The sequence below is a fragment of the Misgurnus anguillicaudatus genome, chromosome 11, assembly GCF_027580225.2.
Source record: "Misgurnus anguillicaudatus chromosome 11, ASM2758022v2, whole genome shotgun sequence".
In the NCBI taxonomy this organism is placed as follows: domain Eukaryota; kingdom Metazoa; phylum Chordata; class Actinopteri; order Cypriniformes; family Cobitidae; genus Misgurnus; species Misgurnus anguillicaudatus.
Genome location: NC_073347.2, coordinates 36,591,496 through 36,617,777, shown reverse-complemented (window position 1 = coordinate 36,617,777; position 26,282 = coordinate 36,591,496). Strand labels below are relative to the sequence as shown.

General features: G+C 35.4%; 1 protein-coding gene across 1 annotated transcript in view; it reads right to left on the bottom strand.

The window, feature by feature from the left end:
• Positions 1-412: 412 nt before the first annotated feature.
• Positions 413-26,282, bottom strand: part of lmbrd1 (LMBR1 domain containing 1) — a 116,473-nt gene continuing 90,603 nt past the window's right edge. The window contains exons 13-16 of the mRNA XM_073873602.1: positions 25,780-25,929; positions 22,555-22,636; positions 3,086-3,177; positions 413-1,196 (exon numbers count right to left, since the gene is read on the bottom strand). Of these exons, the coding sequence (XP_073729703.1) occupies positions 1,086-1,196; positions 3,086-3,177; positions 22,555-22,636; positions 25,780-25,929 (435 nt within the window). The 3' untranslated portion in view covers positions 413-1,085. The remainder of the gene's footprint in view (positions 1,197-3,085; positions 3,178-22,554; positions 22,637-25,779; positions 25,930-26,282) is intronic.

Sequence of the window (26,282 nt, the reverse complement as noted above, 5' to 3'; positions counted from 1 at the left end):
TATCGACCGATATATTTTTTTAAATGGTTACTGGATAAAAAACAACAAACATAACACTAAAAGTGAAACAGTGGTGATATGGATTACAAAAGTAATAAAACAAAAACACTGAACCATGAAAATGTGCTAGATGAAAATGTATGATTAAAAATATATGAATTAGTAAATACTTCTGTGAAATACTCACACTAGTAATTACATAAATGTCTATTATATGTGTAGTCTTGTACTTTATTTATTTCTGTTTGAACACTTAATAATTATCAAAATAACTAAAATGTATTGCAGTGATGATATAAAAAGAACTGAAATCAAACTTAGATTTGTTGGATATGATAATACAGTCTCTAAAGATCATTATATTTAAATATACTGTATCATTAATAACAATGAATCGTTTCAAAACCAGAGATACTGTTTCAGTCTTTATTACTGGTTCAAAACCTCATATTACATTACAGAACACCCCAAAAGGCTAACACTACATTATAAATACATTTTTACACAATTAAAGTCTTGTCTCAGCTCCCTTTAATGTAACTGCAATTTCAACAATTCAAAAATAAAAGTCTATCTCACATAAATGAAGATGAGAAAGATGTTTTTAAGATCATAATAGTAACTTAACCAAGATTAAAGGAACATTAAACATCAAAAACACTGAAACTAGATCACAGAAAAACAGCATAAAACTCTCAAATATCTTAAATAATCAAAATAAGAATCTATTTTTAACAACCAAAAACGTACCTTAGCTTAATTTCAAAGATAACTTCCAGGTTTTCAGACTTTTTTTTTGTAATACAGTACTGTAGTTTAGAAAGAAATGCAATTTGACATGCATATGCAAGACGCACCCTTACTAGTGAGTGTCAGTAGCAGAAAGAGTTTAACAGATCAGACCACAACTATCAGTTAAACATAGAACACAAAACCTATTTGGCATCATGAAACACTCAATTATACATACAGAATTTGAAGATTTCTCTGAAAGACAAATGAAATACTGAATGAAATTTTTCCATTCCAACTTTATAGATTTAAATAACAGCAGTGTTTAGTGTAAAGGTGAAGTTTACTGGAAGTTAATGCACATATTCATCATCACTGACATCCGAGTCTTCTGGATCAACTTCACCTTCAATCACAGATTTCTTCCCTTTACAACATGAAACAACCAAACCAATGAGAAAGACCTGCAACATACAAACAACCAAATGATCAAATATAAAGAAATGATATATCACATTATTGGTCCTTAAATAAAATCAATGACATTTGTGACAAAATGCGCTAGAATGTGCATGGTATAATTTTGAGCTAGAGGTGAAAGAAAGTATAAATGTCGATTTTGGTCAAAATTGTCATTAAAAATAAGTACATTAAGCCCTCATCTAGCAATCCCAATAGTCTCTAAATAGTCATTAAACATCTAAAATAAGCTTTATTTGTATGTTTTCTTAGAAGTGTACCAACCTAAATGCTTAGGAACCAGATTTACTAAACGGGGAAAATTAGCATGAGAGCGCAATTCCAAAGACTCCGATGGGAGTTGTAATATCTGCTGGTTATTTAAGGCAAGGCAAGTTTATTTGTATAGCACATTTCATACACAAAGGTCATTCAAAGTGCTTTACATAGAAATGAGAAAACAAAAATCAAAGATACACAAACCACCCAAGTAAAATATTAAAATCAGAATTCACGGAACTTTCATCCGAGGGACTTTAACCCACTTGGTACTTTATAATGTCTAATACATTAATGGACCCCAACCACAATTTACCTTTATGGGACTTTCACCCAAGGGACCCTTCAACCCTATTGGTACTTTGTAGTATCTAATATACTATGGGACTCCAACCCACTTTTTACCTTTACGGGACTCAAACCCGAGGGACCATTCAACCTGTCTCTCTCTTTTAACATGAATTTAAAATATCAATTAAAAGAAAATAAATGTGATTTTAATAAAAACTGTTTAAATGTGTGAAAAAGAATAAAACAGGAATAAAAGTATAAAAAAGGTGCAAATTAAATAACACAGGCACAATATCTAATTTCTATAATGACCAACGCAATCTACTAAGAGCAGCGCAAATGAGTTCAGGGTCACAAATGAGCCGAGCTGATGAGGTGCAGGTGATCTACTAACACCTGATGCACTTGAGTTCAGCACCACAGACATCACAGCTAACAAAGCCATAGGACACTGAAAAGAACTGGAGGACAAAAAATGAAGTTTTGAAATGCCTGCTATTGTGTGACTTCTCCTAGTGACTCCTCCTACTTCAGCAAATAATAAGTAACATACCTTGGCAAACAATATTTTTGTTAAAACAATCCTCTGCCTCTGATCTCTGTGATTCCTCTTTGTAAAAAATTGCTTTTTTCCAGCATTAAAAATTGGCGCAAATACCAGTAATATCACACGCGCAAACATTAGTAAAAGTGTAGCATTGGGTGAATTCTTTAAATAATCTCCACCCATAAATTTTGCGTCTGAAAGGGAAACTCCTAGAAATGCATATGCAATAAGGTCAGTCACAAAAATAACTAAACCACACCTTATAAACATTAATTATCCACTATGCATCTTTGGCAAATCACGGCAGTCATTATTTAACGACAAAATGATGGTTTGCGCTGGGCCAGGTGTTAGTAAATCTGGCCCTAAATCTAATACAAAGGTGCGTGTCCATCCACTTGCACGTCTGACAATTTGGTTTGGGTTTTAAAACATGCAGGATTAGAAAAGAAATTGCAGAACCTGATTGATGTTATAAAAGTTTATTAAGAGAGATAAGACATAAAAACAATCTTCCTCGCACTGACTGACAGATCTAAAGCATTCATAGAGATGCACGAGCGTGTGACACTGATATATGCATACATAAACAGAATTACAGCTTTAAAAATATCTGTTTTGACAAGAATTCACACAGATTGAATCTGTTATGTCTTAAGTGAATGTTTGGTTAACTGTTGATTAGCTGTTAACTAATTTTTGAATATTGGCTCATTCCGACTCTGCCAGCATGGGTCACATTTTACTGTATGTGAATTTACTTTTATACAGACTTACCACAAGGAACGCCCAGTTGCCAAAATAGTAGATGGTGCTGAAGAACCAAAACTTGTGTAGGAACAGATATGATCTCGTCACTGTACACTGGTCTGTAAAACAAAATGTGAACAAAAAAGTCCATGAATTGTCTTAGAAGTGAAATATTATATTTCTAATGCATACAGTTCTGCAAGACCCGAGCTGGGTGTGCCCGATAAAGGAAATATCTAAAAAATGTGCTTGCTCACAGATGTACGCCCATCTCTCTCGTTTCTAATTCTTGTTTCCTAATAACAATTATAAACAAATGAGCAACCGTCCACTGCAGTACTCTACTGCTTCGATCTCATTCGTAGACGCTCATCATATGCATAAAGTTTAGGGTTTCTCAATTTTGTTGCATTGCTGGAAACACCCCATCTTGTCATCATGTCGCTCATGTCACCAGAAATCATCAGCTCTATTAAAATCAGGACTGTCAAAAAGATTAATCGTGATTAATCATATACAAAATATATATGTATATATATATTTTTTGACATATTTTATATTATATATAAATGAAAAACATAAATACAATTTTTCTTACAATTTTAATCAATAATAAAATTTTTACATAATAATTACACACAACACGCACAAAAATATATTATGCAAGCACAAACTTTTATTTGCAATCTTATGTTTGTATGCGAATAATCGTGTCGCTTGTAGTTTGAACGGGTCATTAAGAAGAACTGTACTAGAGATACAGTAAGTGGATGGTTTCCAGGGTGTTCCTAAGTGATTGTTAAGGTCCGCTGCTATTAGGTTGCTTTGATAACCTGGTTGGTTACTAAGGCATCGCAAATCTTTGCCAGGATTTTGTTGCTACGTTGAACGAGCCCACTCTCTAAATATAGCTCATGTCCCTAATTTCGAGATGTAATGGATTGAACTGGAGCACAGAAACAGAAACTCTCCAAAAAAGAAGTTTGTGACCAATACACTTTGTTTTACGGTGTTGGAGGGCACCTCTGTTCTTGTACTGTAAAGTGTTACAAAGTGCTCTCCAGGGACAAGTGTAATTTTCCTCCAAACATCTTGTGAAAATCACGTAATGGGAGGCATGCAAAAATCATCTAGAAAGCAAAGTATTATGTTTGTAGTGAGTTAGGACCATATCAGCCACTGTAGGGAACATAACGCACAACAATCGTACTGTATGAGCTCTTCTGCTTTCTGTTGCCAGCCACACGTTATGGGTTTGTGCTAACAATAACAACACACTGGTCTTTACTTTTACACATGAGAGGAGAAGCTGTTCACAGCACACACATTTAAAGCAAATCTAAAGTAAATCTGCCAAATTGATGGTGACACATTGTGTGGCTGGCGGTACTGTAGGTTAATTTTTGTTAACACAGATCTGTCAATCAACTTTGAATGCACATTTCAGCAGTTACCTTTGGGTTGTCATCAGATAACAAAGGAAAATAAATGGAGTGCTGTTTACCTTCGGGTCCAGTCGGGTTAAAAAAACTGCCACTGGGTCGGGTCGGACTAGGGTCTAATTTTGTCGAGTTTGTCTCGGGTCAGGTCTTTCTTTAAAAAATGTATTTATGCTAGTCAGGTATAGGTAAAAAGTGATTTGGGTCATTTTGGATGGAGTACATTACTTTGGACCTGAGAAGACCTCTACAGGACAATTCAGAATGTTGGTGGCAGTATGAAGAAACATCTAGCCTGTTTAATCTGAGTAATGTTGGAGTATCTTGGTTTAAGAAGCTGAAGATATTTAAAGTAGATGATCTGGGCACACACGGATCAAACAGTGCTGAGCGACACTAGAGGCTTGTAATCGGCTCAATCTGTCAGGATACTGGGACGGCAGGTGCTTATGAAGATCCAGCCGTACAGAACATGTTCCTCAGAAAGAGAAGAGAAAGATCTGATACTCAATACTGATCAAGATCTAATACTGTTTGTCCTCAAAAGTCAAGCAATCATGACTTAAATCTTGGATCCATAACTTAACTGTCTTTGTTCATTTAACTTATTAACTTACAAAAACCAATCAAGTGCAATTAATGATGATCTATGTGAACAGTGCAGTTTATTGTGTGCTTCTGTGGAGAATTAAGTTCATTGATTGATTGATTGAAATAAACCTCATTCACACAGCACTTTGGTCCCAGAAAATACCCATAACATTGGCAGACAGAAAAGAGTATCTAGTAACATTGCCGTAAGATACCCAGAAATCATTCTGTGTTAATGATGCAGAAATAATGCCGTAAGAAGCGTGCAGTAGTAACATGCCATAATGAGGATGTGCGTGTCATGGCAACATAAAGTTATGGTTCAACTCTTTAAAAAGAGGGGTTTACATGCAGATTAACATTGTCTGCAAACTAAACTGAAGCAGAGATAAGGGAGCTCATCACTATCCACTCTGAAGCTGCATCATTCAGGAAAATAAAAGAGTATATAGGATTCAGTTTTTCTCTCCCTGTCTCGTCCTCGACCCCGAGGACAATGAGACAAAAGTCCAGTTCCTGTTGCTGTGAAGGTCATCACACCACTGATCTACTGGCTGTCCTTCAACGTGACGCCCAGCCGATACGCGACCAACAACCACCAGCTGAACCAGTTTAATCCGCTTGCCCGTTTCCTATCCCTATAAACATATATTAATCTCTCTCAAGGGTTTTTGTCCTCCTAGGAGTTTTCCCACAGGGGTTTTCTCCTAGGGGTTTTTTCATCACCGGGAGAGTCAGACAACATTGACACTTTATTACTACGTTCGCTTGTACAGTTTATTCTTAGCCGCTGTTGATTTCTACTTATATTATCTATAGATTATCCCTACATCTATTCATCATGTAAAGCGGCTTTGAAACAATTAACAATTATGAAAAGCGCTATATAAATAAAATTGAATTGAAATTGAATTGAACTGAATAGAGTAGCGCGTTATGCACCAATAGCTTACAATAAACAAAAATGCAAGCGTGTCATCGCAACAACAAAATATTGTTCAGCTCTTAAAAACGGGGCTTTTAAATGCACAGTAACATTTGAGAAATGAGAAATGTCTGTACGGACTGAAGCAGAGATTAGGGAGCTCATCACTATTAGGGCTGAAGCGGAGATCTATACTAGTACAGCATATCACGCGCTCCTTTATCATAAACAAAATGTACACGCATGGCTTCTGGAGAGAGAAATAATGGATAATAAGCAGGATTAATGGATAATAAGTGCAGGATCTTTACAGATTCCGGAAAATCATTGGCAGTGTGAATGAACCAATGATCATGGACAAATCCCAGATGCATTTTCTGTGTATATGCAGTAATGTCAGTCCTGGATAGCTGTCATTACATATTGTTGTATAAAGTTAAATGACAATTGAAGTTCATTCTTAATTGTTTAGGTGCACTGTACAAACTCCACATTTGGTGAACTTAACAATTTAAGTTCAGTCTATGTGGCCACCATGTTAAGTAAAGTTAAATATAGAAGTTTTTGTGGAACCCCATTACTTAATTGAATTTACGAGTTTACTCAATCAAATGATTTCAGTCAACTTAATAGGGTTTTCAGTGTGCCAAAAGCAAGCTAACCTTTGCAGCATGTGAAACGTTTGGCCTCTAGTTGTACAAATGCCATAATGCCGTAATCCAAAAATGTATGACCAACACAGCATCAGCAACCCTCATGCTTGGCGCTCAGGAGAAGCTGGACCTGTTTGAAAGCAGTCATCTACCTCCACTCCTGTACTTTTCCTGCCATCTGCAGCACAGCAGATGCTCACCTGAAATACGCTGCAGATGGTTCTCGACGGTGCTCTGGCTAAACAAATCATTGTGTACACCGCAGACCCGGTTCACCTTCAGACCGCAACGACGCCTGCCAAACACCACACAGCCATTCAGAGTCTGAGCTCATCTGTTTGTGATGTTCTGGGTTCATGTAGAGTGTTAAAGTTCATCTAAACATTTGAATTCTGTCTTTCCAAACCTGTATGCTGTATATTCTGTGCAATGCACAACAAAAATCACATGAGAAAAATCATCTTTCTATTTCCATCTGTTCCTCAGACAAATGCAAGTGCAAAATCTACTTCGGTACTCCGTAGAAAGAAATAACAGCATACAGGCTTGTAATGACACAAGAGTGAATATAAAAACGCATTCGATTTTACAATTTGAGTGAACTGTTCCTTCAAGAGATGAAGCAGACAGCCAGGAGGAGCATGGCAGGGGTGCGAGTTCAGTGTTTGGTCAGTGCAGCGGGGCAGCCCTCACTAAAAGCTTGCATTATTAATAATGACTCATTTGTTTCTCTCTATAGCAGACAGAAAACAGAGGAAAGTGCTCTCTCTCTCTCTCTACGAGAAGGACATCCTATCAACCTCTCTGTTTGTTTAGTCTTTATGTTGTTTTTTTAAAAGCACTCTCCACATTTCAACATTTCTGAGTAAGACGACTGAACCTTTGACCAAGGCTCTCAATTGTGCATGGTTCTCCAACCCCAAGAGGTCCTTATAAATCACCTTCATCATCAGCCTTCAAACATCTTCACATGGACAAAGACTTCCACCTACAGACACTTTCTAGATAACATTTGTACCGACTATCTTAAGAATACTGCAGCTTGATAGATAGATAGATAGATAGATGCCACCTGATATATCATCTCTCACTGAAAAAAATCTCTGGTTGCACATGATTGAATTAAGTTTTCTTAAAATGATTTTTCTTTAAAAAAAGTGTTTGATCTACGTAATTTAATTATATACACCAGTTCAACATGAGTGAATCAAGTTTTTTTAAAATGAAATTCATTTTAATTAATGTTAATTTCATTTTAAGAAAACCTAATTTATTTATGTCCAGAAGTTTTTTTCAGCGTATATATATATATCACCAGAAAGGTTTCTAAACTTGCTGCTTATAGTTTTTATTGACAGTTTCTTTATAATGATGGTAATTGGAATAATATCACGTCTGTGTTGTGTTGAATGATTTTGGAGTTTCATTAAAAGATGCTTTAGTGCTTTAAATAAATGTACAGGTAACAAAATTACACCTGGAAATTATGGGAAATTCCGATGTTTAAATGCTATAATTGAGTCCCCGGTGCCTCTATCAACCTAAAAAATGTGAAAAAGATCAACCCTAAGTTCTCTGCAACAAATAGGTAATTGAAATTTGTCTCCCCTTGTGATGTCAGAAAATGATCTTATTATAACAATACCACCCCTTAATCTGCACTATCCAACCAGAGCACTGCCATTTATTGCAGAGATCAGCTCATTTGCATTTTAAAGGACACAACCAAAAAGGGTCACATTTTTGCACACACCTACAAAGTGGCAATTTTAACATGTTATAATAAATTATTTGTGGGGTATTTTGAGCTAAAACTTCACGTATGTACTCTGGGGACACAAAACATTTATTTAACATGTTAAAACAGTCTTGTGAAATGTCCCCTTTAAAAGGTACATATCTGTACTAAAGTGGTACATATTTGGATCTTTTTAAAATGTACCTTCCCAGTGACAACTTGTTTTTACTTTTTTAGTTTGTGGACAAATGCACTTTCAGAAAGAAAACGTTCAGCTGTCACTGGGGTGGTGCTCTTTCAAAAACTACAGTTTTGAACCTAAAGAGTTCAAGGTAAACATTGGTAACAAACATATTCAAATTTGCAACTAATGGTACATATTATTAGGACCTTATAAAGGATACAGCCACAATGACAGATGGGGTAAAAAAATCTCAGTGTTGGATGTCATCATAACAGTGTTTATTAATTTAGACCCTGTATATACTGTAGGGTTAGGTTAGGGTTAAAATTTGTTCCACATTTTAGAATAATTGGGAAGTTACCAGAAAATAAATGGGAATTATTAAACAAAAAATCATTACAAATGTTTGTATATTAGCATCTTCACCCTTTGTCTGCAAATCAAACCATTTTACAAAGCACGTTTTACCAAGACTTTTCCAGCGTTCATGACTGCTTTATCTTCATTAATTAGTCCATTAAGTCATCCATATCAAAGATTATTTTGGCACAATTATATTTACCATTATGCATTTTGCAGATGCTTTGATCCAAAACAACTTACAGCGCATTATAAGATATACATTTTTCATCATGTGTGTTCCCTGAGTTTGAACCCATTTTTTAATCATACTAAAATCTTAGATGTCAATATTTGGTGGTTTGAAATCTCTGTTAAAGTTTTTAAATCATTTTCAATAGTCAAATAATTGTAAGACACTTGTATAACGTTGGAATTGCACATATACAGAAGCACTGATATTTTTGTCTACAAAAGGTATTTTTTTAATGTAAACACACACCTACAAATTTAAAGAGTTTTAAGAGCAAGAGAAACAATTAAGTCAAGTGTTTCAAAACTTTTGCATGGAAGTGTATTAAAAATCCAAGTATAGACGGTTTCAGCAGTAACAACATAAACAAGCGGCTGTCGTGGTCCGTGCGTAACTTCCGGTTAACAAGAATAAATAACAACAAAGTTCTTTAAACATAGTTTATTTATATAACAAGCAAAAAACAACAACACATAGATTACCTACGAAACAAAAACATTTGTTATTTTCGACAAGGCATTTGTTCAAGACATCACTTTAGCAACTAGTCAGACCATTGAAAAAAAATAGAAACTGGAAGTAAAGTTCGGATCCTGGCGTGTATCGCATCAGCGCATGTGCGTCTGATGAAACCGTCTATAAGATAATCTGTGAGCTGTGTGCATTGAATCAGCTTCAATGAGAATGCATGAAGATCTCTCTGTACCAGCAGTCCACATCTTACACTAAACTAACACAGTGGGGGTTTACATGGAGGCATGGACCTGCGCCAAACAGTGTCTGACATGGCTATTAATTAAACTGTTCTTTATTTATCTGCTCTGTTTAAGTGCTTAGCTGGTTAATTATAGATAACTTTGTATGCACCAGACTAGAGATAAACTCAGATATACTGAGATACCAACAAAACAAGCAGACAGATGCTTTAATAAGCACCCAACCATTTCTAAACATAAGGGAATGTATGCATTTGTATATTAAAGATGCAATACAATTGTTTTGGATGCATAGATGCGAATACATCTCAGTAATCACTAATATGTAATCCTCTCCTATACCTGAAACAGACAGAAATGGTTGAGTGCAGACTTCCCAAAAGAAAGAGTCACTAATCACTGTTATCACAAAACAATGGAAGTCCAATAAAAGGCGTCGGATAGGACAGAGCTTTACAGAACAAGCTCAAGGGAAGAGCAGAAAGAGACGAGAGGGTATCGTGTCACTTCAAGGAAACTGAAAAACGGACGGGTGTCAGATTGAGTGAGAAATTGCATACGATCAAATGGTGATGACAAATAATCCTGCTAGGTTAGACTGAGATCAGATTGAGCAGTAGGGCATGAGTGATATAAGAGCTGCCCGTCTCACCTGCTGTCTACCAATCCTCTTATTCATAACAGCAATATAACAGGTGCATTATGGGACTATTAGCCATCCACAAGTACATACTATACAGGTTTAACCTAGTATGATACAAACATTATTAAAATACAGCTAAGAATTGATGAGAATTGTAAAGTTTAGCCACAAAAAAACTGTCATTATTGATTCGACCTCCTTTTATTTCAATCCTTTTCATTCTTCTGTGAAACATACAGTTGAGCTCATAAGTTTACATCCCCGCATTGCAAAATCTGCACAATGTTATTACATACAGTAAGGAATCACACAAACTGCAGTTTGTTTTTGTCTTTTCTAATAGTTGTGTATGAGTCTCTCAATTGTCCTTAGTGTGAAAAGATGAATCTCAACATCATATAAGCCCTGGTCACACAGAGATTATGGAAAATAAACTGTCTGCAGGGTTCCCACATCTTAGTTAACTTCAAATTCAAGGACCTTTTAAGGACTTTCCAGGTCCAATACCCTCAAATTCAAGGACTAAATGTGGGGACACATTTTAAGTGAGAGCAAGGTTACATCTTGTTACCTTTTAAGATACATTGTTACAGTTCCCTTTCGAGGGAACTCGCGCTGCGTCACTGCGGTGACATTTTGGGGACGCCTCCAGGGGTAAGTGTGTCTGAATGTGTTTATCAAATTCAACCAATGATGAGGCTTAACGACAAAGACAGGGTGACGCAGGAGTCCGGAAGTATATCACTATCTGAAATATTGCCAAAGACGGCGTTACAGGGACGCAGGAAGTATGGCAAGAGAGACGCAGCGTCTCGTTCCCTTCTCAGAGAACAACAGTTACATACGTAACCCAAGACGATTTCATGTGTCAAACACAACTATGCAAAAAAGCATTTTAGTATGAATCAACATTCACATACAGAAGATTTAAGCATTTAAAGCAAACAATTTAGAACGTTTGCTTAAAAGGCTAGAATTTTTATGATATTATCATACAGTACACTACACAGGGAATAATATGGATTTTTTTCCAGAAAACTTCTTGCATAAAATAGATTCAAGCACTGTCAATGACCTGTATCTATGTATGTATATTTTCAAAAACTTCCCAGGGCCTTGAATTATTTCCCGCAGATTTACAAACTTTCAAGGATTTCAAGGACCCGTGGGAACCCTGTGTCTGTGATTTGTCCGGAATCATTCGATTTTTTGTTTCATTCACACTGATGTCAATGATTTTCTGGAATCTGTGCTTGCATTCACACACACACAGTAAATATCCCTTAAAGACGCATGATGTATTAAAGTCCTGCACTTGATAGGTTTTATCAACAGCATCTGAAGTTTGCTAATTATCTGTGATTTCTCTCTCTAGAAACCACACGTGTGCATTTTTGTTTATGACAAGATCATAAGGATCACCTGATGAGCTGTTCTGTCATGCGGGTGAATGATCTCAGATTCATCACAGATATTGACAAGCTCCCTGATCTCTGATTCAGTACAGTTTGTTGACATTTCTCCTCATGAATGTTGATCTGCGTTTAAATCTCTGTGTCAAAGAGCTAAACTATAACTTCTGGTGACACACACACATCCTCACTATGGCATGCACCTTACGGCATTGTTTCTCTTCTGTAAATGTTATGGCAATGTTACTACTGTAGGTCCTTTTTACGCGAGCGATCCCAGAACATTTACGGGGTGTGTTTGTGTTCACACAGAAGCCTCTCTGTTAATTTTACAGACATTTTTTGGGACCAAATTGCTGTGTGAATGAAGTTTTATGTTGGAAAGGCTTAAAACATGCAGAAGATGGTGGAAAAGCAAAGAATGTTTGAGGCCTGAAGGAATTTTCTGAAGATCAATGAATCAAAAACAACAATCATAAAACATAAAAACACAAAGAAGATTCTCCCGTATTTTACCATTCTTTTCCGCTGGCCGTATTTGATGTTTTCTACATTCACTCCCCGGTAAAGCAGGCGGCAGTATATCTTAACATATCACTCAAATGACAACCACCAATGAAACAAGAAGAAGAAAAGCATCCTGAGGATGGATAGAGGATGATGAGCCATGTGCATTTTTAAAATGACCTAAGAAAATAAGTTAAGTGTTTAGACAAAAATATCAAAATTTAGGTGAATTTGTGATTTAAACAAGCAAAACAATTTGCCAATAGAATACATTAATTTTTTTTGCATCAAGTGTTTAAGAAAAAAGTAAACTTTAACCTTTCTTACACTATTGGCCGATATGTTTGCTTGTTTTAATCACTGAAATTTGATAATTTTTGTCTAAAAACTAGACTTATTGCTCATCAACAAAATGCATTTTGATTTAAGAATTTTCAGATATTTGTTCTGAAAGACAAAAATACTAAGACATACCGTTAAGTCATTTGTTGCAGTGTACCCATCCATTACCTTGTATAGTAGTGAAAACGGGGGGTGGAGAGGGGGGGTTGTGTTGTTAGGGTTCGGGAAATGTCCCTTATTACATACAGTCTTAAGAATTAAGGGTAGATAAACTGGTGAACTGTATAGAACTGGACACTGAAAACGGACAGATTTGAATAAAGATATTTTGCAGAATGTTCTGATTTATGTATGTTTTAATTTTACAAATAAAATCATATTAATTCAGAACAGTATAGGGTGATTAAATTATAACAGATTTTTCATGAAAATAATTAGAAAGCTCAGCTTTGTGGGTTTATCTTTTCTTTATTTGTTGCCAAAAATCCAAGCTAAGTTAAAACTAATGCCAAGTTCTCCTTCAACTATAAAATTTCCAATTAAACCCTTTGTCGAAAACATGAAACGATTTGTTTCTGATACTACAAAATTTCCCCTTTCAAACTAATTAAAAATAAATAAATGAAGTCACTTTTATATAATATTTCAAGCTATAAATGTGATTGAATAAAGTAAAAGTGGCCTTCCTCTATTCCGAGAAAACACATTAAGTACTCTTGACAGAACAGAGCTCATAAAATAAACGGCTGTTTTCTGTTCTGTCCTTCAAAACTGACATCAAACACTGACATCTTGCCATCTCTTTATTAGTGCAGAGTCACAGAATCTCATGAAACACAAACAGGACAGCTGCAGTCTGCTGACCTCGGTCAAAGTGGCGTCTAATCCATTCAGATAATGACATTATTAGCAGTGATTTGTGATGTATAGAAAAGAAGTGAATTGTTGAACACTAGCGTAAAAATCTGCCATCTTTGAGCACATCAAACATCTCTCATGAACATCCCTGCTGCTGTTGCTAGGGAACGAACCTGACAATGCTGTGAGCACTTCTACAGCATCAATATTTTCTTCAGCAGAAATATATGAGTGCTTCCATCCCATGTCAGAAATACACTTTGACCCTTAGTAATGAATCATTTTCTAAAGTAGCCTTCGAATGAAAACAACTAGTTTATTTTACTTCCTGTTATTAATAATGTTCAAGGACAAATCCTATTACAGTGGTATGGATTTGTCCTACAACACGCAGTATAGCTGTTTCAGCAGTAACAACACTGTAAAAAAATTCTGTAGAAATTACAATGTTATTGCAGCTGGGTTGCCGGAAATTTACCGTAGATTTAAATTGATGTTATTTACTGGCAAGAGTTTGTTCAAAGTTAAATCAATTTTAAATATTAACAAGTCTTTATCTTACAGAATAAAACTATAAAATAACAGCCTCATGCAAAGCATTCTGGGAAACAAAGTTTTTTGCTTCAGATTTTGTTTCCCAGAATGTTTTGCTTGATGCTGTTTTTTAGTTTTACTCTGTAAAGACAAAGACTTGTAAATGTTAAATGTTCATTTAACTTTGAACAAAAGTCAGTTCTGGTTCTTTTTATTCTGATTGGTTGAAATGCGTTCTAAGCCGTGATAAAATACACCGGTAACCCCACGGTTCAGACCACATTACATAAGTATCACTGCGCCACTGTTGCTGCGTACTGATTTATGAAAATAAACATCACAGTCTTTAAACATATTTTTAATTTGTCTACAATTGCACAATTAATGGCGATATCCAGATAAATGTCAATAAATATTGTTGCATCATCTCGTCGATAAAGAGAAAACGTTTGGAGTTTATAACTCAAGTTCATACGTCCGCTATTATCCACTGGGTGGCGATCTTACCCAACTTAAACGCTGACGCATTCACTCAACACTAAAAACACTGTGTAGTACTCTTCATGGCTCTGAATCTGATCTCTTACAAAAGTTATTCACAAAAATGGAATTATCTCCGCTTTTAGCTGAAATTTAAAAGGTTATAAGAGAACAAATGAAGGTAGGATGAAACTTTATTTTGTTTGTTTTTGTTTAAAAGCAGATGGTCTGTTCTTTCATTTGATATTTTGTGTTTATTTTAAGAAGAACATTTTTCTGCAAGGCATTAAACTAAAACTGGGTGGCAACTTAAAAAAAAAAAAAAAAAAAACGCTGACGGGGAAAGAGTTCAGCATGCTTCCAAGCATATTTGATCATCACTTCAACAGATACGATAGAAATGTTAATGTATAAATTAGATGAATGTTGATTTATACAAACAAACACCACAGTCTTAAATCATATTTTCATTGTGTGTTTGCTGCGTCTGTGTTGCTTTAGAATTGCGCTCTGTTTCAGACACACTTGATTCTGAGGAACTAGTTTGTTTAGCAGAAGAGTAATATTTGTACTAATATAATTACAACTTATTTGTGTTTTATTTTATAAAATCCCGCTAATGTTATGAATATATGAAGTAACCGTTTTATAAAAGCAATAAACCCCACAAAGCAGCCTTGAGAGATTTAAAAAAGCAAATCAGACAGATTGAGAAGTTTAGAGATGTTTTTAAAAAAATGATGATATTAATGCCATTTTTATATACTTTGTATATATAACAAATCACCTACTAAAACTGTTGAGTTATACCAAAGAAATTGGAAATAACAAGACTGAGCAATCCTGTAACTATGAACAGGAGATGATGCAATGCTCCATATGGTCGTTCTGGTGATGGAAGTCCCGCCCTCCAGTTAAAACAACCAATCATCAATTGATAAAGACGCGTTGCAAACATGACCGCCTGCTGTCGCTTCTTCCCTAAAGGGATTTTGTTTACACATTTTTATTAGGGCTGTCAATCGATTTAAATAATTAATCGCATGACTGTCGCAAGTTATCTTGTGATTAAACACAACTTAATCGCACATTTTTATCTGTTCTATATGTACCTTAATTTAACACTTTTCACGTTTAAATACTCTAATCAACATGGGTGTGGACAAATATGGATGCTTTATGCAAATGTATGTTTAATAATAGTGAAAGAGTCAGTAAAGTTAATTAGGAAAAAAATCCAGTTATAAAGATTTCAGGTTCAAAAGCAAAATCATCACATCCATACCTTAAAACCAGTGTAAACTAATTACAAAATCAATGTATATTAAAAAGTCAAAAACAATATCAATGTATGTTCAACTTTTTTCTTTCTTTCTTTCTTTTATTGTATGATTGACATTGAGACAGACAGCTTTAAGATCTACTGTAATGCAATGATGTGTGTGTCAGCGCGAGGAACATCGGTTTCGTTTTCTTAATAAAATAATAAAATCAGGTTATTATCTCTCTTAAAAACTCTTTTAACATCAAACAAGTCCTGCACTTAATTTGCTTTTTTTTAAACCAAAACCAAGTGTATGGAGACGCATCTTTGTACACCTTTCAGAAAAAGTACAAATAAAGATCATTCTAGACGCTTAATGACTATTTACTGTCTAAGGCTGCGTCTTAATTTATCCAACAACGTGCTACATCAAGGGTCAAACTGTTGCGTTAATCACACATTAATAAAATGAGTGTCATTAAAATAAATTAAAGCATTATTACCACATTAATTTTAACAGCCCTAATATTTATACAACAATATTACACAAAACAATTACTTTACAATAACGTTTGCATTAACTTAACTAAGTCAATCTCATAAAATAAACAATGATACATTAACAGCATTTTTCATCTTGGTTAATGCTTCATATTTTCTAAATATATAATATAATACTAACATCAAACTATAAAAGTAACACCAGGTAGCATCAAAACTTAGAGTAAAGTGTTTTAAACATGTAAGCATGTGCAAGGGTAATAGTGATACAGAAAGCTTTTAGTAACACTGACCATTTCCTGTGAATGTGAATCTTTAATGGTTTTCATCTGTTATTACTCATTTCTCACTTTATCCAGAGTACATGGTGCTCATGTGATCAGTGCATTAAAAATCAATGGGACAGATTTGAAAAGCAAACCTTCTGTGTGCATTAGAGAGCGAGAGAGAGAGCGAGCTGGCGCAGTATCATGCGTTCATTAGAGCACGGTTAGAAATCAATCGGACAGGATGAGAAAATGTATGCCTGGCAGACTGGAGGGGAGAGCAGAACATTGTAAGTTTCATTTTAATTTGTGCCTCCTGAATCTATTGGCACACCAAGTGACTTGGTGGATGGTTGTCATGGCAACAACACTTGATCCTCCAGATACTCCGCATATATCTGGACTAAAATGAACAGATATAATATCATTAAATAAGTGCAGAGGGAGAGAGCGAAAAGTATTTCTGCTCGAATAAATCTGCCAAACAAAGGATTGTAAAAATAAAGGAAAAAGGAAATTGATCGGTTGCCTGTTGAATGCACACACAAAAAACATTATAAAAACACAGCCAGGCCTTTTTTTGTCAAATGAACTTTATATCTACAGTATATGCTTAGCATTCAGAGCAACTTAATAGTATACAACACAAAATTGTTGTTTAGATATTTTAAAAAAGCTACTTTGTTAAAAGTATGTAAGATAGCACAAGATATTGCATATATCAATGTAGTCTACACTGTGGATCACATGTTGATATCTATACTACAGTATAAAAATATGAAACACATATAATGCTCTGCTACAACTAACAACTAAACCTTCCTTATTGACACGCCAATGATCATATCATCCTCCCTATCCCTAACTCTACATCTACATCACTCAAAGACAAAAAGCATGAAGGACGATCCAATCCAAGCTGTGCTCTCTGAAGCGGGACTCTCGAGGTGTGAGAACGGCGGGGTTGGAGAGCACGGATCGGGATGCTCTCGGCTGGATATCACGCCCTCTCCGTCGCATGTGTTCTCTCTGCTTGACACTTCCTCCCACTCACGCCCGGTTGTGCAACGGCTGTTACGCAAGACGGAGCAGTTCCCGGACTGATGAGAAGCTTCGGACCGCTGCACAAGGGGAAAGATTTGGCAGAGCGAAAGGATTGCGGATGAAAAACGGTAACAAAAGAAGAGCGGGCGAGAAAAAGTCAATATTATTCAATTCTTTCATCCACAGGCCTCCTGCTGGTAAGGCAGGTTTGTGCGGTAGGTGAACAGGTACGAAGGCCGGTAAACTGAATATCTCATCAATGTCTTAAACTGACAGTCAATATGTTGAGAGTGGAGAGTCTGGAGAGATTTGCGGAAACTGATTACTCTTTCAATTAAAATAATTAAGGTGCCACTTCAAGCACTTATGCATTACTCTTTAAAGAAGAAAAGCAAAGTCCTTCAACTCTTTATAAAGCACAAAAGACTTTCTTGCTGAGGTTTTATAATGAATATCTTCACTAGACCAACCATGATCACAAACACTAGTATGACAAAACTTCATAAAAATGATCAAAACACTAAAAATGACATATAATATGCATTTAACTCTTTTCCCCGCCAGCATTTATCATGCTTTTCACTTAAGTGTAATGCCTCCCAGAAAATGCTCTTCTTTAACTCTTGTGCATTGTTCAAATTTACTACCTTTCTTGTTGTTAGTGGATGAAAACATCCAATAAATTAAACGGCTATAAAAATGTATCAGATGAATATTTTTGTTCCACTTTTTTTACATAAATCTGTTAACCTCAGTACTGATCAAAACTACCAAATATTCACAAAAGAAATCCATGATTTTAACTCTTTAATTGCCAAGTTTATAAGTGGTGTCACTGATTTGGGGGAAAACACACACAAAATGACTGATTTTCAATATAAAAAGTGATTGTAAACTGGATTTTTTAACCTTCTTCAAAGTCTTCGGCATGTCAAAGATTGTTAAAAACATTGGGTTCGAAGAATTTTTAGTTTTTGTGTAGCATCAGTTTTTATTTATTTATTTTTTGTTCATGGCTGTTTTTGGCCCATTGACCCATTTTTAAATGTTGGTGTTTTTTCCTTTTGCTAAGAGGTCAAATTTGTCATTTTTACTGTTGATCACCATGTGGCACTATTAACCCTTTGGTAGGCCTATGCAAAAACAGAGCTGTACATCGAGTTGTATTGTTGAGTTACTAGTGTATATACACGGTATATCATTGAGTTTTTGAAAAATGCTCTTAAAATATATGTAAATTGTCACCAAAAAGCATTTAATTTGCTAAAACGTTGTGGCCAAATTAAGAGTAAAAAACCCCTCTAGTGGATGAAAACATCCCCAACAACACATAAGGGTTAAATATAATAAACATACAATATATGAAATAAAAGAATAGACCCTCTGCATTAAAAAAAAAAAACCTTTATTAGTTCTCCTTTTATCACATCTCACATATGGGTAGTTTTCTTCAAAAAACACAAAATTTTGAGCAAAAAGCTGAGATCATTCTGTTTTTTGTAAAAGACTTTTGATAGAGATCAGATGAAGAGTGATCCTCAAACTTACACGTATATACAGCTGTTTGTCCTAGAGCGATACTTCCAGATTTTTAGGTGCTGCCATCACCCCTGGTGGATACTAGCGGTATTGCGGATTGACGAGATAACTCGTTGGGAAATGGTGTGGAAAGAGTTAACAGAGCTGTATTGTAATATCTATTCTGTCTTTATTTGCAGTATGTTGCACACATGCACTTTATGTGACTAGGTAGAAATGTATTTTTAAGTCTTTAGCTTTGTTTTATATGGTTTAATGTATGAATGTATCACCAAGGCCCTGGAGAAACTTTGTCTCATTTCAAAGTACTTCACTGCTTTATGTGGTTGAAATGACAATAAAGTATCTTGACTTGCAGTGGCCTAAATATCAAGACAATAGCAGACATTTAATATAAATCTCTGATTTCTTTAAATTGAATCTCTCAGTCATATTTCTTGTTATTTAAAATACACAAATCAAGTATTAAATGGTAAACACTGGCTTACACTCCTTGTAGAAAGCCAACCAACACAGTTGTCTTTCTTTGGACGCATCCGTGAATATTAAAGCGTAAGCCTCTTTTTATTAGCCTGAACCAAGATGACAAATTTCAACTTTACCGCAATCATTCAGAGTGAAGAAAAATCCATCTCTTCACTAGCATGACTCAAACCACAGAAATCAAACCCTAATAATAAAACATGAGTGTGAATACAAGAGGCAACTTCAGGAAGAATCAACTATTTGATGTAAAGCACCACCTGGTGTTTAAAACAAATGGAGACAGATGATTTCAAAATATACTGACACGAAGATCTAAAACAATACAATGTCGATTAGCTCATACCACAACAATAAATAAATCAATCAATAAAATCCTGATAGCTCGAAATTTCACTTCAACAGTCGATGCATTCAAATCTCTATAGTGGAGTGACTAGTGTCTAGACTGACTAACAAAAACCTTTTATAAAAAGACTTGCTGTATCATACTGATGATGAACTGTAATCGTAATAAAAGCAAATTGAAATCTCATCTCTCGCTGCGACGCAATGGAGAGTCCTGTGCTAATGGATGGCGTACAGCTTGTCTTGCGCTGTCCTATTTGAAAACAGTAATGAGGCGTTTTGCTGATGATGGGTAGGTGGCAGAAACACAATGACTGGGCTCTACCGACCGACCGCAGATGGGAAAAGGCCAAAACCCACACAAACAGCTTGGAAAGCTGTGATAGTTGGCAAGCAGACGCTTTAAAACTATGCTGCTTCTAAAGTGAGAGTCAACTGGAGATGGATCAATTTCGGATGACCCGCCGAGCAACTTCTGTTACACAGATTCATCCTGCATTGTGCGAGACTGCGCCTTTATTTGGCTTCGTGAGACGTAATGGGATTATAATACAGAGCATTGTTTAAATAAAGCACATGGGGACATATTCGTGCAGGCACAAACCACAAACATTTTCTATTTCTGTTTGCCAAGTATGGGTCACTGTTACTACTTGACAAACTCTTAAAGGTGTGATAGGTGATTCTCTACAAAACATTTTGGGTTATGCTGGTTGAAAGTCTCCTCATATCCTGAGAGCAATCACTACATTAAATGATCTAAATGTATTTTATAAATATATATATTGTCTATGAAATGTGACAGTATAATAGTATTCCCTACCAGTCAGCGTGTGTTTGCATACCACTGCACAGCCTGTTCACGCAGACATCATCTGCACGTTTACATACGTGGGCAGAGAGAGCGAGGATGACAGACAAACAGCAACTACTTAATTTTAACGTCACTTCTTTATCTCGCTTCTGGTCCGCTGAATATTAGTACAGGCATCAAACAAAATCTTTGGTGTCTCAACATTTGTTTTAGCTCAAAATACCCAACAGATAATTTATTATAACATGTTAAAATTGACACTTTGTAGGTTCGAGCAAAAATGTGCCATTTTTGGGTATGTGCTTTAAAATGCAAAAGAGCTGATAATGTAAACACTGATCACCATAATGATGGTTTGTTGAAATTGAAGCTAAATTGTGCTGTCAATTCTCTCTCTCTCTGCACTAAATGTCAGTGCCATGGTTGGATAGTGCAGATTAAAAGGCGGTATTAATATAATAAGATCCCCTTCTGACATCACAAGGGGAACCAAATGACAATTACCTATTTTTTACATGTTTGCAGAGAATGGTTTACCAAAACTAAGTTATTAGGTTGATCTTTTTCACATTTTCTAGGTTGATAGAAGCACTGGGGACCCAATTATAGCACTTAAACATGAAAAAAGTCATGAAATGTCCCCTTTAAAATGACCTGTTTTTAGTCAAATATTTATAAAGATCTTACTTAAAAAAATAGTTTTAAGTAAGTCCTGTCTTAGTCCTGTCAGTATGATTTTTTAGAAAAATATTTGGGCTTGAGAAAGTAAGAAACAAACAGAAAGTGGAACTTGGCCTAGCACATGATTACCGTAAGAAAGGTTACAGCTGTTTAAAAGCATTAAGGACGGCTGGCCACTGTTGCCCGCACCACTGATCCAATTACATATTTCAATATTAATCCCATGTCCTCCAATAAGATTGGACTGTAATATCAGAGTGCCCTCCTCTGGATACAAAACAGCAGAAGCTGTACCAAATCTTAAATATAACCAATCCAGTCAAAATCTACCATGACAACTCCGTAAGACCATTCCTCTGGTTTTAAAACTGATCTTGTAAAATATGTCAGGAAACAGTGAGAGATGCACTCTATTACATTAACTAGATCCTAAAGAGCTTAAAATCACACAATATCACAGTGTGAAAACACAAAATTAGGGCTTTTACACATCGTTCCTTTTTTTCTTTGCTCCGCTATCACACTGTGTTATACGACACACATATAAAAAATATTTGACTTCTGTGTCTTAAAGTTTCAACATGCTCACTAAAACTGGATTTTGGCCCCCACCATTCGTTTGATTCACTCCAAACATACAGAATATCTGTAAGCATATAATGGCTTATAACTTTAGAGACAGTAATGCAATGACACTAACTTTTTTGCATACAAAATGTTTCAAAGGACCAGTCAAAACTATTACAAACTCATAAACGAATAAATTGCTGAATTGAAAATTAGCAATACCATGTAAAGCTCTGCAATGTACATTTACTGTACAAAAATCCCACTTTTCTCCGATATATTGCCTTTGAAACCGAGCAACGACTCTGGTGCAGAATGATTGACTGTTAGTCATTGAATTCGGTCACAGTGTGGGTGATAAAAAGACAGTCTTACCTGCAGGAGCGTCTGCGTCACATATCTTGGTGATGGCAGCTGAATGATTCCCCTGTGATGGATCTGCTGTGGGCAGTGGGGTCTGGGGAAAGATGAAATAGGAATATGAAATGAGGACAGACATATAGATGCATACATTACTGTATATACTTGTATGGATATATATATATTAATGTTGATTACGCTGCAAGTAAAGCGTTAGTATGAGCTGACAGCAGATTTGATGGCATTCATTTCAGAAACTACAGAGTTGCAATCTTTGCATCTTGAAAGAATATTCAAAAGTGAAGCAAAAATAATCCTGATTGACTCATTCTGCATGATTTCATTTCACACTAACTAGTTATTTTAAGAGGCTGATCTATGCATTATCGGGTAATTACATTATGAAAATGTGTTGCGAAATTAAATCACAGTTTTAAATGACGCATTCATTATATTTTGAGATAATGGGTTACTGTTTGTGCTTGATAATAAAATAAGTACACTGAAAAAAATGATTCATTGAATTTAATATTTTTTTTTAAGGTAAGTGGTTGCAATCAATTTATTTAAGCTACATTTAAACAAAAAAGATTAGTAAAGTAAAATAAAATATAAAACTTTTGTTTAAATGTAGCTCAAATAAATTGATTGCAACCACCTACCCCAAATTTTTTTATTAAATTCAATGAATTATTTTTTTCAGTGTAAGCCCTTTGTGGTTTAGGAACATATGTTTTCTGGGTTAAATTAAAGGTATTAGAAAAAACTTTATATTAACTTTATATTCTCTAGGTTGCATGCAGAAACAATGTTTTGAACAAGTTGTGCCAGAAGAAGTTGTGTTCAGCAGTAAGTACAAGAAATTGGTGATATGGGTAACTTGTCAGATCAGTCACAAGGGGAGCTCATGGGAGCTCATTTAGCAGATGCATCTGTAACCTTTAAGGGTATCCTGACAATGAAGACTTGTATACTTTAATATTGACTCACAACTAAATTTCATTGATAGAAACATATAAAATATTTTCATTGCTTGAAGGGACATATACAAATCTGAATTTTCCATGTTTAAGTGCTATAATTGGGTCCCCAGTGCTTCTATCAACCTAGAAAATGTGAAAAAGATTAAACCAGTAACTTAGTCTTGGTAAACCATTCTCTGCGAGCATGTGAAATAACAGGTCACTAAAATTTGGCTCCCCTTGTGATGTCAGAAGGGGATCTTATTATTACTATCCAACCACAACACTGCCATTTAATGCAGAGATAAAAAAAAACATTGACATCACAACTGAGTTTCAATTTTTTCAATTCAATTCAATTCAATTTTATTTATATAGCGCTTTTCACAATACTTAATTGTTTCAAAGCAGCTTTACATTAATAGAAGCAGTAAAAGCACAGAAAAACGACAGATAGCACAACATAATACACGGTAGCATAAGCAGTCAAATTTGCTGCGGCTATGACTCGACATTATAAGCGAGCGTATTACTAATGTAACGTCTAGAAGAGGAAGCTGAGTTAAGCCCAAGAAGGCTGCCTCCCCTAGGAGAAAAAAACCCCCGGGCTGTTAAGCCGAGGAAATAAAAAAAAAGTCCTAGGAGGGAAAAACCCTTGGGAGATATATATGTATATACACACACATATAAACGGATAAGGAGATTAAGCGGAGAATTTCAACAAACCACCATTATGGTGATCCGTGTTTGCATTTCATCAGCTCATTTGCATTTTAAAGGACACACCCAAAAACGACACATTTTTTGCTCCCACCTACATAATAAATTATCTGTGGGGTATTTTGAGCTAAAACTTCACATATGTACTCTAGGGACACCAGAGATTTATTTAACATCTTAAAAAAGTCTTGTGAAATGTCCCTTTTAAAAATCCTTACATGTGATACTCATTTTAAGCTATAGAGGTCGCCATTATGTTTCGTGCATAATGCATTTTGGTCAATGACGTGTAATAGTTATAAAAGCAAAATATTATTACAGCACACTATGAATCTATTGTAAGAAGGTTTGCAGCTGTTTTAAAGGCAAAACGTGGTTCAAAACCATATTAATAAAAGAGCTATCAGCCATTTCCCTGGGGTTTACATGATTTTGTCCACCCCCTGTATCTGGGTTATTATGAGAATTTGTTTTACCAGTAAAAATATTCTAGCTAAAATTTGCTTTCTTACCGTTTTATAGCATAACAGCATGCTAGGACTGGAGAAAGCAGACGGGCGCTGCCAGAGAGGTGATGGACAGGTTTAATTGGTCAGATTTCGACACATGCTGTGATGTTTACCGAGTAGAACGGGAGGTTGATTCTTGCCGTGAGCTGTTCTTTCCTCTTTTGCCCCATCAGCCCTCTGACAGCTTGTCGGCCTCAGAGCAAATTTCTCCTGATTTGAGCTTGTGTTTCCATAAACTTAACATAACAGTTTTAAAAACCAAAGAGCCTAATACGCACCACTGGATGGATGCCAACATTGTTACCTTTGCTGGAGGTGACAAAATGAAATCTGACAAGATAACATATGGGTTGAAATGGCGGCTGAAAAAATTGCCAAATTGTTTTGAATGGCTTGCTATAATTCAATTATTTGTGTTAATGTCATTATTGTTTTATTATTCAGATTTTAGAGACAACCTTTGTAGGCAAAAACTGCTGGATTTTTCCAGTTTGTGGGACATTTTCCCAAACATCTTGCATTGACATACCATTGCTCAAGATGCACATCAGTAATGTTTTTTGTAAGGTATGTTTGTGGAAATCTACTTAAATGTCGTGATATAACTAAAGCCTACAGTAGTCCTGCCCCAAAATCGTTTAAAACGCTTACATGGTTAAGAAAAAAGCTTTTGAGCTTTTGTATGTCTGACTGCAATATGGACCAGACCTCATGCCATTGCCAAAATCTTTTGTTCATTTCATTTCATTTAATTTCTGTGCTATTTATCTTTTCAATGTGCCCTGTTTTTAACACTTGTATTTCATAATCTAATGCTGCGCAGCAGTTGCTAGGCTGCAAAGGACATGGCACGTACAGATTTACATTGCGTAAGACAGCAAAGTATATGTGGGCAAGTGTTTGAACAGAATATGCATCAAAACCATGACAAGACTTTAAAGAGAGTCTGCTTCTGAACGGTTTTCAAACGCTTGCGATGTAAAAGGTTTATCATTACACACTTAAATCAGCAGTACAGGCCCAATCTGACAGTAAAGAGCGGATCTCACCTGCAGCAGGTATTTCTGACTGCCGTACATCACATACTGGGGAGCCAGACTGTAGATCATATAGCTGGTGTGGAGGACGATGAGGAGCAGGATCATACAGAGGAAGAGGAGCGCCTGTGGTCGGGTTCTCTGAGGCCTGATCTTATACAACTGTCCAGAAACAATTCAAAGGAAAATCATTTATATGACTAAATGTTTATTTTGCACACATGTTGAATGGCTGTCAGACTGAAAATGTGCATATAAAACTACATTTTAACCATCTTTTTGCTACTATTTTATATTACTACATTATCTCTACTGTACCTTCTGCTATTACTATTATATTTATATTACTGTTGTATATTTTATGATTTAACACTTTTATCCAAAGGGACTTACATGGCACTACAAAATATACATTTTATCAAAAAATACTTTTTTACTTAGTATCTTTGTCTTGTTTTCAGTACAAAATCTAAAAGTTAAATTCTTAAAATCACAAAAATATCAATTTTAAATTT